Here is a 15,118-nt window from a genome sequence, read left to right on the forward strand (position 1 = left end):
GGGTGTTCTCTGGAAATTTAGAGTGTGACCAAAAGTGGAAGATGGGGGAGGAATGTTGGTAAATGTGTTCAAATCAGGTCAAAATAAGCTTTTTTTTATTCACTTACTAAAATGCAGTACTATAACAAGTACAAGCTATTTGAAGTGAAAATACAACTAAAAAGTATCTAATATTCTAATTATTAAACTAGCCATTCTAGAAGCTCTTTAAAGGTACCTTTATTCCAAAAGAAAGCTTGCATTTTATGAGGCTGGAGAAGAAAAATAGCATTAAAATTAGCTATACCATAAGAAAGTTCAGGAAAACATTGAAAACTCAGGTGCTTGTGTTTGTGAGAACATATAAAACTAATTTAGTAACTCTTAACTATTGTGATCACTGTTAAATTGGAACTTCTTTCTATTACCAATTCTAGATGCAACAGCTTTGAAACTCAATGACTAATAACTCTTAAATTATCCAAAGAGGTTGAAACATTTTTCATTATGTTGCATTGTGAAACTCTAATTTACTCTTAAATGAGAGAAAGTATTCTTTGAGTTTTATTTTGTGTCAGGAATTTAGAGACCTCTTTAGCAGCAAGCAGGATGGAGTGTTTGGGAATAGGGGAGATGGAAGAAAAACTCAAAACTAAAGTATTGAAAGGGAAGTTTTGTAAATATTGATCTGAAAAGAGAGGGTACTTAAAAAATGTATTGGATACATTCATCTACTTGAATATAAAGGATTTTTTTGAATATTAAAAATATAACAATAAATTCTTCTTGGAAGAAGGAAAAAAACTTGTATAAACTCTATTACGCTGTTACAGACTGACAGCCATTTGACAAGCCAGAGTGGTGAAAGGCGTCTGAAAAAACGGTTTGTAAAAAAGAAAGAGGAAAAAAAGTCATGTCCAATGAACTGTCATGTGCCCTTCCTATCTGTCCTTCCTTCCTTCTTGGATCATCATATTCCATCCCCTCATCTTTACCCTCCTCTGTCCACACACCTACTTACTATATCCCTCCCACAGCAGCTACAGGGCTGCTGGAGTCACGAATAATAAGATTGGAGAGGCCATAGTAGACTCCCCAAACCACGCTGAGGCCTGTAATGGTTAAGAAAATAATTGGAATCAGAATAATCCACAAACTAGGGATCCTTGAGGAAATGTTAGCCAACAGAATCAAGAAATGTTCCAGCTCAAAGGGACCCTGTGTTGCGCTTAGGCCAGAGTCTCTAACTCTTCTCCACCCAGGTACCCATAAGGAATTCAGCATGGCTCAGTCATCACACTGGTCACTATGGTGGTGATTCCCAGAGAAGGGGGAAAGGGGGAGAAGGTGGCTGTTGTTCAGGCCTCTGTAGGTACAGGAATGTCCAGGGAACATGTGTATTTTGATAAAGCGCCCCCAGGGTACTCTGATATCCCTGCCCAGCCTGTTGAGAACCACTGATATGATCCAGTCTCTTCAACAAACAGATGAGAAAATGAGGATGTGAGAGATGCGATCTTGGCTTGCCTCCAATCACTCACTGCATCATGTAAGGTCTCCTAAACTGATGCCATCTCTTCTCCTTTCCTTCTATCTATAGGGACACATGATTGATCAGCTAGCAGAGGTGCAGATAAGATATATGTGCATATATCCATCTTTGGTGGGGACAGTGTATAAAGATAGATATACATCTCTCTATGTATATATATATATAGATATCTAAGTCTAGATATCTATATATGTGTATAAAGATAGATATCTATATCTATCTATCTATCTATCTATCTATCTACCTATAGATATCTATATATAGTATACTGTGTCCACCAAAGATGAATATATATATATATATATATATATATATATATATATATATATATATATATATATATTATACATACATATGAAAAAATTCAGAGTATGGGGGTCTATCTATCAATCTGTCTATTATCTATCTATTCACCTTATAGTACTGAAATGGTTACAATTGGTGCATTTTCACAGTTCCTTATAACACTAAAAAATGAGTTATTAGTTAAGTAAAAAAATCCATATCTGAATAGCCAAAACCTTTGAGAAAGAACATGAAAGTTTCCCGTCCTAAAGTTTAATTTTAAGGTCGACCAAGCAACTTCAGACTGTACATTGAACAACAAATTCTAAATATTCATCTTTTACCCTGGTAAACAGGCTGCCAAGGAGGCAGTGACGCCTTATGCTGCAATGCTTTGGGGGCTGGGAGGGGTGCGGTAGCACATTAGGCTTGTGAAAATAAACCCTGTTCCCCATCACCGCTCTTCACAAGAACTGAAAACAAGTAGATACGCACGCACAAGTTTCATATAGGTAAGAAAAAAGAGAGAGAGAGAGAGAGAGAGAGAGAGAGAGAGACTCACCAAATTCATCGCATATACTCTCATTTTCTATGAGAGTTGGGTGGTCAAAGGTGTCCCGACAGTACAGGATCTGAGGGTTCTTGCTGACCACGGCGATGCCACCCAGGGCTAATGCAAACTGGTCCGTTAGAATGGAAGACGGCTTATCCTGGATGCGTTTCAGCATCGAGCGATACCGGCAGTACTGAGGGTAGCTGAGAACTATCACGTTCGTTTCTTCCTCATCCTCTCCTAGACAAACAAGAAAACACTTTCATTACTCTCTTCCCTCCAACAAACAACTGTCATGGCCATGGCACAGTTTCAGTAATCCCTTCTGGTGTCGTAGCAAAAATATAATCTTTAACAAGACTCTTACACCAATTCATCTCCATCACAGTTTGGCTAATGCCAAGCACCTTCCCAGCCCCACCTCACCAGTCCAGCTTCGCAAAAAAAGCCTTAGGCTGCCTGGAGAGAAACGAAAAAGTGGAGAAAAGAAAGAGAAGGAGGACCTATAGTCAGGTTAAGCAATGTTTGGGTCCCCAGCAAGCAGCAGGACCGAAAAAACTGTTTTGAAAGAATCTGATAGATATTTTAAGCATTAAAGTCATCATCTTAGGGAAAATCAGAATTTTGCTGAGCTTTTTTATGCTTATTTCCGGTGTCTGTATGGTCCTCCTCCTTTTTTTTTTTCTCTTTTTTTTTGGATTATATAATCTTTCAATGCTTGAAGTCTCTGAAAAGGTCATCTGGACCCCAACAGATGTCCCTGGGCCTAAAGGGCATCATCCTCTGCTCTGGTGGTAGTTGGTTCTGTTCAACAAATACTTCTGGTTCATTTTATGGTCCGGTGGAAAGAGGGTGCTTCCTGGCCCATTGGAGTCTAGTGGCTGCGTGACTTGTTTTGGTCCATGAAATATGATAGAAGTGAGTGGCCACTTTAAGAACCACTGTTTGACTGTGGTCTCTCCTTCCCCTTGCTCTGGACATCTGTAATGTTTCAGATAGTGGCAACTCTGCCAGTCTGGGTCTTAGAGTAAGAATGACATGGAGCAGGGTCCCTGGTTGATCCTAAATGGACATATAACATAAGCAGAAAAGAAACCTTTCTTGTTTTAAGTGAAACCGTGCCTTGAGGTTACTGGTTTTTGCGGCACAATCTATCCCAACTTGATTGGTATTTCCACCTTCTCTGCCCCCCACCCATTCCATACCCCCTATCTACTATGTTTCTCAAATCTGTCTGGTGACTTGGCACATCACGGAGAACCATGCTGAGAGGACTCCCAAGTAACCTTGTGAAAGAGCTCCAAGAACCAACTTAACTCAGGGGAACATTTCAGCAACTTCAGTGAAGCTCCCCCTTTCAATGATCTTAATGTCTATTTACACCTCACTATATTAAGTGCTTATTTATAGAAACCAGATTCTGCATGGATGCATCCTCCTTCATGTTAAGCTTGAAAAAATGGCAAACACCCACCTTGGGTAGCCAGACACCTGCATAATGGCCAGCTGAAGTGAGGCTCCGTGACCCACTTTGCCATTACTCTCTGTAACCACACCTTCGGGGCATTTGTAAGCAATTCCCAGATATGTCTCTTGCTTATCCAAAGGGGAAAAAGCACTCAATATTTTGAGCCCTTACCATGCTGCAGAGAATTGCACAAGACAGTTGTTAAGGATACCAATATTATCGTAGCCATCTGGTAATCAGTGGGAGATGAGTGAGTGAGGACAGAACATAATGATGGAACACAACCAGTACCAATGGAAGGTGTGCATGTGGCCTCTTCAGATAGGAGGCCGATACCCAGATGTATTTCTAATTATGTTCACTTAGTTCCTCAGGCTGGAGGCTTCTTCGAAAAAGGAGATATTGACTGCTTTCAAAATGACATCTTTTAACAGTTTACATTTCTTAGACTCCTGCCTGGTTTGTGGGTAGTCACTTTGTCAGCTGGCACACTTAATTAAAAGGAAATATGTTTATACTGAAGGCAAGTCTCCAAATGAAAAGACATTTTGATATGCTGATATATGTCCCAAGACATGCCAATGTGAGATTTTTACAGCAGACTAAGATATTAGTTCATACTTTGGGTTCAAATCTGTGCTTTCTATAGAGTTAAAGCACAAAAGTTTTAGTGGAAATATTCACCAAACATCATCAGAACTCCAGAGTACCTAAGTACTATTTGCAGAAGCAGACCCCAATGTGTCAATTGCATTACTATGCTCTGTTTGCCCTAGATGACTAACAGTTGCCCAAGACTGTCCAAGGTGAGAGAAAGGGGGATAGCCATGAAATCCCAGGCCTTCTTTCAGCATACTCAGCACCAAATACCATCTCCTGTACATAGTAAATACTGGGCAGATACTTGTTGATTCCAAAATTCTAGCTTGGTTGTGCTATTAGCTTTCTGTGATGGGACAAAAGCTGTCCTGGTTTCTCCAAGTATTCTTGAAATGAAATAGAGGAAGTTATGCTTTTCAGGTTGAATGAGCGAGAAAGAATGGGTGCTTCAGAGTTAGTTTTATAGCAGAAGATGTCACCTGGACTCATGGGACCACTTTCCTTCCTCCCTATCCCTTCCTTCTCCCGTTTTTCTCTGACCATTTTTCATCATGACACCATGTCTAACATCTTCCTAATTCTCTGTTTTGGATGGACTCAGCTGCCTGGCTATCTTCTGTGCTAAGAAATGGCCTCTTTTTTTGTTTTGTTTTGTTTTGTGTCCTTTCCACCTATCTTAGCTTGAAAACTTTATCCATCTTTCTTCATGCAGTTCCTAAAAACACTAGCCATGCCATGAATCTTTCTTTTCCTTTTGGAAAAGTAACAAAACAACAAAACCCCCCAGCAAGTTCCCTCTGATGCCAAGTCATGGAAACACAACCTATGATGTCCATTCATTCTGGAGACAGTATCTCTAAGAGTGCCCCTAGACATCAGATTCACATAGGCTGCCTGTAGAAAGGCAGCTCTGGGGGCCCATTAGGAAGCACTGACTCAGAATCTCTAAGGTTGGGGCCCAGGAAACTCTGATTCTGAGTTTAGCTTTTTGCACAGACTTACAGTAATTTATTTAGTTTGCGTTTTGATCTCTCTCTCTCTCTCTCTCTCTCTTTCTCCCTTCTCTCTCTCTCTCTCTCTCTCTCTCTCTCTCTCTCTCTCTCTCTGACAATTGTATGTGAATTATATAAATTCAGTTTTTAGGTATATGTTCCTATCTAAATCACCACTGTACCTGAAACAGAACACAAGGCCATTTTCTTTACCACTTTCCCAGGATTGTGGCAGGTATCACAGAAGACAGCAAACAAAAAAAAACCGCCCCCAACCAAAAATAGGAGGGATTGAGGGACTCCTTTTCTATTTAGAAAGCTGAGCAAATACTACTAATAAAACACTAAAATTTACAAAGGTCTTTCACATAACGTATCTCTTTCCTCACAGCAACCCGATTGGTAGCATTACTACTTGTTAATATTCCCCAATTCAGAAATGGGAGAGCTGAGATTCAGATACCCAAGTGACCAGTCCAGATCTCAAAGAACTAGCAAACAATGGAAATGAGGCTGTAAATCCATCTTTTAACTCTGTTTGATGAGCACAAGTAATAATAATAACATTATTATATTATTATTATTAGAGGTTTAACTTATTTATAATATTAGGGATGAGGATAGTGACCTCTGATCTAGTAAAATATGAGACTCTGTTTCATCAAGTACTGTAGAATTCAGCCAGTTATAAGACAGAATTCTTCTGCTCTGTTTAAGTTAGCTTGTTATTATTTTGGAATACTGCAATTCCCGTTGTAGCTCTTTAACATTAATGACACACCTTTCATGCGTATCAACTTTCCGTTTTCTATCCATGTGATAGGAAATAAAGCCAACACCCAGTCATGCAAGCCTAGAACCCCTGCTCCCTGTGAATCTTTCCACACGAAGAGGCCAGAGGCACAGCCGGGACCTGGTCTAATGTGGCAATGCTTAGTGATGTCAAAACAAAAAGGATGATAACTTTGTTGCTTATGTACAGAACCACCCATTTGAACCAGAATTTGGCACTGCTTGGATAGAAGCAAATTTCCAACCTTACAATCAGATATCCCCAGAGGAGTTGCCTTTAATATTTACAAAAATCAGAGAAAGCCCACGAGACCCTCAGGACTCTTGTGAAGATGAACAAAGCATTCTCGGTAAGCGTGAAGAGAACTTCCAGAGGAAAGGTGAGACCTGGAAGAACCAACAGTTCATCGAGGTGAAAGTTTCCCTGAGTGAAGACACCCTGAGTCTCTTCCTTTAGGCAACATATTTCTTTAACTGGAGAAACACTCTTTTTTTTTTTTTCTCCTCAAGATAAAGTGTGGTCACCTTAATATGAAAGGTATGTAGACTAGAGTATAAAATTATAATTTGGGGAGCACTTTCCAGATCTAAAATTCTATGATCCGATAACTCCCTCCTAAGTCTTTGTATGAAATTAACTTCCTTTTAATACAACTACACAACATTGTTCAACAGCTGTCCTATTTTATTTTGCCCTAGTCCACTAAGAAACAAAGCCAAACAGCACTGTCAGGAATTCTTATTTAAATTTCTCATCTACTTCTTTCCTCCTATGCTTTTCAGAAACACATAAACACTCCATTGCAGAGTTACCCATGAAACAGGGTTGCCTATAAAGGCTGTGTAGGACATTTTCCCTTCTCCCGATACATAATGAGTCTAGCAGATAAATCTAAGAATGAATAAAGAATGGGTAAATTGCACATTTGTTTAGCAAAAGACAAACAAAGTGTTCTTGGAACAAAGATTTTCTTTGAACCACATCCACATAGGAAAAGAAATCAAAGTATTACCCTAAGGAATCTTCCTCTAACACACTGGAGTCAGTTGTAGTTGGTTAGGTTATGTATACATTACTTGATTTCTGTCAACAGAAAATGATCAGCAATAAATTGCTGGTACCAAAGACTGAAATTTAAAACCATAATTATGAGATGATATGAAAATGTCATCTCATTCCTCAATTCCCCCCTCCACCAGGAAAAAAAAAAAGTGACTATGCCTGTTTTAAAATGAAATATTCAAAGGAAATAAGAGGCCCAAAATTACTAAACCTCATTTCAACTCCAATGAAAAGAACTTGGCCTATTAAAAGTTAATACCTAAAGTACACTGCTTGTAAGGCTCAACCAAAATTACTTTAATCCTGCGCTTATATCATAATTACACGTTTTGTTAACCTCTCGCAATGTCAATTTTTCACTTATTTATATATTTTCAAAGTCCAAAACAGAATTCCACAGAGAAACTGTAATTATAACGTGAGTCTCCACCCAAGCTTTTCAAACAGTAACTGTATACCATTGCTTTAATCCTCAGAGTTGGGCTGGGGGTGGGGAAGGGGTGCGGGGAGAGGGTTAAGAGCAGGCATTCATTCTGAATAGCACGTTGCTCAAGTTGTCTTTGTACAAAGAGAGATGCATGAAATAGCAAACACAATGAATTAATGGAGCATTGACTTTCAAATATCCATAATGCTATTTTTTTTAAAAAAATAGATAATGGTGGCCAAATGCACAGAAGGCTGAAAACATAAATTCCGGAGGAGAAATTTGCTTTTATCTCTTATACAACAATTTAGAAACATGGCTTTCCTTTTCATTCTGGGGGGGAGGAAGCAAGGCTTGTTTCAGAAACATCACACTATTATGCTTACTGAAAACCACTATAATCTACTTCTAACATCAGTAAGCTAAAAAAAAAAGAAAAAATCTAAAAAAAAGACCTTCGTACCAGGATTTTATAGAGCCTGGTGGAAAAAGTATGCATGTTCCTTCCTGCACCTAATTACCTCAACTGAAAAACCTGCCAAGTATTTTGCCCTTTAGTTCTCTTAATCGTATTAGGGCAAATGCATTTGGATGCCAGTAGAAACAAACATTTAAAGATTTTTCACTTAAAAGATTCCAAATATGTATGAAGGCTATGCTTGAGATACAATGTCCCAAGTCCTCCACAACAACATACAGTGCTCCTTTTTCCCCAAGCAAATGTGAATTTGTTCATGTTATAAAACTTGATGTCTAGTTTTGAGACAATTCAAGTAAAATAATATCAATATGAGAGGCTCTTACAATGATTTATATTTCTTTCTGTTACTTTATTACATTAGACATTCTTTTCTCAAAGCTTTATACTTTTCACTGTGCTCCTAGCAACCAACCAACGGCAAAGCATCAACTTTATATACCTGGCACTATTCCAATTCTTAACTGCTATTGACAATGATATTGAAGTTTCCATTTAATTGCCGTTCTGTTGTGACACTGAATATTTGTCATAATTAGGCATTTCCTATTTTCCGTCCATTCGTTTTTGATTATTACTGAAAATGAAAATTTTTTTTTATTCCAGAAAACCTAAGTATGAACATTCTACAGATAAGAGTAACTACAGCTGTTACTATCATTACCAACATTGTAACATGCAGGGGGGAAAAAAAAAAGAATATAATTTCTCGGAAGGTAATTTTCCTTTCAGTCTAAGTGCTCTTATTCATCTTACAGTTACTCAATGATTTCCTGTTCTAATTACAGGACATTATACAGAAAGACATTTGTAAAAGGAAAATGCAGCAGTGCATATGACTAAATAGCCTGAATTGGTTGAAAGTATTTAAAATTCCAAAGTTGTGTATCAACTTCATCAATTCCTGACTACAGCTCTGTGTAAATGTGGAATGCATCACACCATATTTCTGATTCTCTCTTAAGGCAGTGAACTTCGTACCCAGAGTTAGTACACATCAAAGGGGGAAACACATTTGCAGTTAAACTGATGTTGAAGAGCTGGGGTTGGGGAAGATCAGTTGTTTTTTTTGTTGTTGTTGTTTTTTTTCCCCCTCATCAAAGCTGTTAAATTGGAGGCATGCCAAGACAAGGAGTGGAAAATATTAATAATAAAAATAAATTAAATGCCTGATTAAAAGGGAAAGAGAACAAGATTCCATCCGGAATAGAAATAAAAATGCCACAAACGATTTCATAAAAACATACTGTGACGTAAATTACACATCAGTATTGCACTGTTGTGGTTATTTTGAGAAATGGTTTGTACTGTAAGTCAGCTGGTGCTGCCCCACCCTTAATGATTTTGTAATTCTCTACACAGTAAGCAAGTGGGGCAGCCTGAGATGGCTAAGACAGAAAACAGACTTAGCCAAACAGAACTGGCAATAAAAAGATAATGTACTTTTAACATAACAGAACAAGAAGATTGGCTTTATTAACTAAAAAAACAAAAAAAACAAACTACTTTAAATGGTCCCCAGCTTGCCATTTGTTTTGATAAATGGAAAGACAGATCTTCCCAGGATAGGCAACAATAACATCACTGGAGAACTTATAAAAAAGAAATTGTGGGAAAATAGATCAGTGCATGGTTGCAAACAGAACAAAGAATATTTCAAATGCAAAACCCAGGGTTTTAACCAGCTGTTTCCAAAAGCAAGCCACTTCAAATAGATGGACAACAAATATAAACATATTTATTAATATGTTAATAACAGCTTTGCCGTTCTGTTGCTTCCTCACTTTAAAAAGAAAACAACAGAAAGCTAAGCTAAAACCAAACATGGCCATCCATCACTGTGAGTAACAAATGATCCCATTGGGAAGCAAGCCAGCTCTACCTCCAAGGTTCTCCCAAATGGCCATTGAATTCTAAGCCATATTTAGGAGCCACTCTAGATTTCATCTTGAGAATTTTGCATCTTATTTCCATATGGCTCATCTCAGCCAAATTTAAATGTCACACAAGAGAGGGATTATGCAATAAGTATATCTACTGGTGAGACCACATGCCAGGCTGACACGTAGGTAGACTGGTGACCAATTTTGGGGTGTGATTCTAAAGGGCCTGACCTACCTTAATTTGCCTCCCCTGAAAAGGTTAACTGTTAAACTACAGTCAGCCATTCATTTCAGTATAAATGACTTTCAGTATCTGAAGAAGAAAATATAAAGAACCCATGAGAACATCAGGGAGTCAGGGCTTAGAAAAAAATTTCTTCTACTCTAAAACTACCAGATGTTTTCTCAGAGATTAACTTATGTATTTATTTACTAGTGACTCAGGCAAGACTATTATATTGGATTTAAACTGAATGAAACTCAACCTTTTCTTGGTGTACAAGGAGCTACTCCAATCGCCTATGGTTATCATGAACCAAAGTTGCTATAAGAGAAGGAAACTTGACCGTCATGAGCACAACTAGTCTTAATCATAATAACTTCTGCCATCTTTCACCTTAGAATATCCACATGGCTTTTTATTTTTTAAGTTGTATCTTACACCTGCCATCATTACAAGAATCACAATCCCATGACTGAAGCAGCTATATAAACCCTTTACATTTGAGAGATCCTCTTGAACCTCCAAATTTGTGAATACATCTATTTAAGGTGTGAGACTGGACAGATCAATAGCTAAATGATTAACCTCTACACATCAGTCTCTCAGCATGTAGGACCCAATTGTGTGCCTTAAGAAAATGACTAACCACTACTTTCATGGACATGATTATTTCAAAAGTAGTCAACATTGATCAGGCTAAATCTCATCATTTCCAACATAGTTTATATCACGAAAAAACAAACAAACAAACAAACAAATAAAAAATATGTTTGGAGAATTAAACAGCAAACAATGTAGGAATGACTAACATTGATTATTTAATGCCTAGTATTTTGAAGACAGTTCACACACATACACACACACACAGAATGGTACATTTACTTTCATTGAAATGGTGTGGCCATTAAAAATTATAAAATTAAATAACATTTCAGGTCATGTGAAGATGCTTCTGTTATGTTAAGTGGAAAAAAAAGCGATGGTATGAAATAATACATTCAGCTCTGTCTTTTGTTTAATAGCTTTACTGAGACATAATTCACATACCAGACAATGCATCCATTTAAAGTGTATAAGCTTTTAGTATATTCAGAGTTGTGCATCTATCACTACATTTAAATTTAGAACATGTTCATTATCCTAAAAAGAAACCCTGAACCCTCCTGTTCCCACATTTCCAGACCCTCACCAGTCCTAGGCAACTACTAATCTATAATACTTTCTGTGTCTATAGAATTGCCTATTCTGAACATTTAATATAAATGAAATCATACAATATGTGATCCTTTGTTACTGGTTTCTTTTACTTAGCATAATGATTTCAAAGTTCATACGTATTGTGGTGTATCAGTCTTTCATTTCTTTTTATTGCTGAATAATATTCCAGTGTATGGATATACCACACTTTATTTATCCATTCCTTCAAGTGATGAGGCATTTGGGTTGTTTCTACTGAACTTGGACCCTTACCTTAGACTATATATACAATTAACTCACAATGAGTCAAAAACTCAAATTTAAGAGCTATAATTACAAAACAGAGGAAATCTTCATAACCTGGGATTTCACAATGGTTTCTTAAGCATGACAGCAAAAGGACAAAAAATAGATCAACTGGACTTCATCAAAATTAAAAAGTTTTGTGCATCAATGGGTACTATCAAGAAAGTGAAAAGACAACCAACAGAATGGGAAATACTGGCAAACCATATATCTGATAAAGTATATAAAGAGCTCTTAAAACAACAAAACAGAATCTAATTTTAAAATGGGCAAAGGACTACAATAAGATACTACTTCATACACACTAGGATGGTTATTATTTAAAAACAAAAACAAAAACAAAAACAAAAACCCAAGTGTTGGTTAAGAATGGGAGAAATTGGAACCCTCATGCATTGCTGGTGAGAATGTAAAATGGTGCAGCCATTGTAGAAAACAGTCCTTAAAATGTTACACATAGAATTACCATATGACTCAATAATTTCACTCCTAAGTATATTCCAAAAATAATTTAAAATAAAATACAAGTGTATGAATGCTGATAGCAACATTATTCTAAGAGCCCCAAAGTAAAACAAACCAAGTACCCATCAATAGATGAACAGATAAACAAAATGTAGTATATAGATAACAGCCATAAAAAAGAGTGAAGTTCTGATACATGCTACAACATGAATAAACCTTGAAAACTTATGCTAAGTGACATAAGCGAGCCACAAAAGGACAAATATTGTATGATTCTATTGTACATGCAGCATCTAGAACAGGCAAATTCTCTCTGCTACAGAGAGTAACATAGAGGTTGCCAGGGGTTAGCGGGTGGGGTGGACCAGGAGGTTGGGACAAGGAATAGGAAGCTATTGCTTAATGGGTACAGAGCTTCTGTTTGGGATAATGAAAAAGTTTTGGAAATAGATAGTGGTGATGGTAACACAATACTGTGAATGTACTTAATGCCATTGAATTGTACATTCAAAAGTAATTAAAATGGTAAATGCTATGTTATGTATATTTTATACAATAAAAAAAAAGAGGGGACCATCTGGCAAGGGTTATATTTTCTGTGTGGAGGCACTCTTAGTTGTTTTTTGGAGGAAAAGAGGTGTCATTTCAAACAGCAACTAGAATATAAACTTCCAGAGGGCACAGAATCAATGTCCTAATTTCTCATTAGTCCTCCTAGACCCACGAAGGAGCAATGTAATAGCAAAAAGACAGTGCTGCCATAAGTATCTGAACCTTCCGTTAAAGAGTAAGAGAAGTCACATCATTAGTTCACCCTATGCTCTGGACCAGCCGCTCTTCCCTAAGAGGCTAAAGGACTGTGGAGGACATTATCAGCCAAACAGCACTGCAGTCAATGGCTGGCAGGCCTTTTTAGGGGAAGGGTCATGAGTTTGGTCAGTCATCTCATTTTTGTGACCTTTTTTTTTTTTTTTTTTCTTCGCATGCTGACCTTGTTTTCTCTGTGAACTCATATCCTAGATGGGGTTGATCCCTACCATCCTGCACTGACCTCTCGTAGCTTACATCCTAAGGTGACGAGAGTTGTACAGATTGCATTGTTTACTTTCATATCATCATAGGTCTGGAGCAGCTTACCAAGGAAAACAGGGCAAAGGCTTCTATCTTCTATCAGTGGTTCATCTTAAATCAGTGGGCTTCAAACTGGTGATCCCTTACCCAGAGGGTCCAAGAAGACTTTCCTGGGGGAACTTCCATAGGAATGGGACAGATCCTCGACAACTAGATTTACGCACTGCTCAAGTCATCTGCTGGACAGTGAGCCTGTATTCAATACAGTCAATCTCTTTCTTTACCCATCACTCACCCACTTTTATTATGACCACTAAAGAAACAAATCAAAATATTGGTTTCAGAGAAGCCTCCTGTATTGATTATATCAAGTCACCTTAAACCATAGGCTTTTGATCTTTTCATTCTTCCACATATTTCTGTTAGAGGAGAGGCTTGGCAGTAGAAATAGAGTAGTTTGGCCTGTGTTAGGATGTTCTGAATTCAGAGAAGCCAGAGCAATAAAGGTTAATGATGCTGATCCCTTTAAATATAGATAGAATGCTCTACAAGGCTACCAGATTTTTTTTTTCTGAAATAAATCTGATAAAAACTAAGGTTAAAAATTTTACATGATTCTTTTATAAATAGAGATTTTAAAACTTAAGATTTTATCAAATCACATGAAGTGTTTATTTTAATTATAGTCAAGCATCATCTTATTTCATTCTATATCATGTTTAGCATTTTCTACCTCCTATTAACAAAAAATGCATCCAAATTTACTATAAAAAATTTAGGGGTTACCAGTTAATTCAGTTGGTTACAACGTCGTGCTGATAGCACCAAGGTTGCCGGTTCAATCCCCGCATGGGCCACTGTGAGCTGCGCCCTCCTTAAAAGAGGCAACTATGCCATTGTAGCATGAAAGCAATGTGTAACCAATGACCATGGCTGTTTCCAATAAAAAAATTAAATTAAAAAAATTTAGATGTCCACTTAAAATTGGATAAAGGCATATATACAGTTTCTAGTGCTATGCAATAGAAACATAACATGAGCCAAATATGTAATTAGCATTTAAAAGTAAGAGGAAAACAAGTAAAATTACTTTAAATAATATATTTCATCTTTTTTAGCTTTAAATTTTTACTATCAAAAGCAATAATTCAATGAATATTTTGTCTTGCCCTCCCCACTTTATTGAGGTATAATTAACATATAATATTGTGTTAGTTTAAGGTGTACAACCTGATTCAATATATGTATATATTAAGAAACATTTTGTCTTATTTTATGGCACAAGTGCAAATGGTTCTGTAGGATACATTCTTCTTTTTTTTTTTAAAGATTTTATTGGGGAATTGGGAGAGGGGAACAGTGTTGCATTCTTTTTTTAAATCTATTTTTATCTGACCTACCATACTCAAAGTATTATTTCAACAAAGAGTAATATAAAGAATTACTAGTGAGATATTTTACATTATTTTTTTATATTGAGTTTCCAAAATCTGGTATGCGTTTTACATTTACAGCATCTCTTAATTTAGACAAGCCACATTTCTAGAGCTTAATAGCCACATGTGGCTGGTAGCTATCATTTTGGATGACGTAGCTTTAGAGAGTACACCAGAAATGATGTTTGAAGACCACTGTGTTAGACACCCTGGGCCTGAAGAGGCAGCTGGTGGGAATGGGGTTATTCTCTAAGCACTTTGCCACAGTCCCCACCATGCCTTTCAGTCCTGGACTCCTACAACCTCAAAAGAAGAGAGGTTCAGAAACACCACTGGGAGAAGAGAACA

At 37.1% G+C, this 15,118-nt stretch overlaps 1 protein-coding gene across 1 annotated transcript in view; it reads right to left on the reverse strand.

Annotated features, from left to right (window-relative positions):
* The window catches only part of ARID5B (AT-rich interaction domain 5B), a 183,353-nt gene that overhangs the window by 91,307 nt on the left and 76,928 nt on the right, over positions 1–15,118 (reverse strand). The window contains exon 4 of the mRNA XM_019638412.1: positions 2,379–2,609. Coding sequence (XP_019493957.1) covers positions 2,379–2,609 — 231 coding nt within the window. The remainder of the gene's footprint in view (positions 1–2,378; positions 2,610–15,118) is intronic.

The sequence above is a fragment of the Hipposideros armiger genome, unplaced genomic scaffold (assembly GCF_001890085.2).
Source record: "Hipposideros armiger isolate ML-2016 unplaced genomic scaffold, ASM189008v1 scaffold_39, whole genome shotgun sequence".
Classification (NCBI taxonomy): Eukaryota; Metazoa; Chordata; class Mammalia; order Chiroptera; family Hipposideridae; genus Hipposideros; species Hipposideros armiger.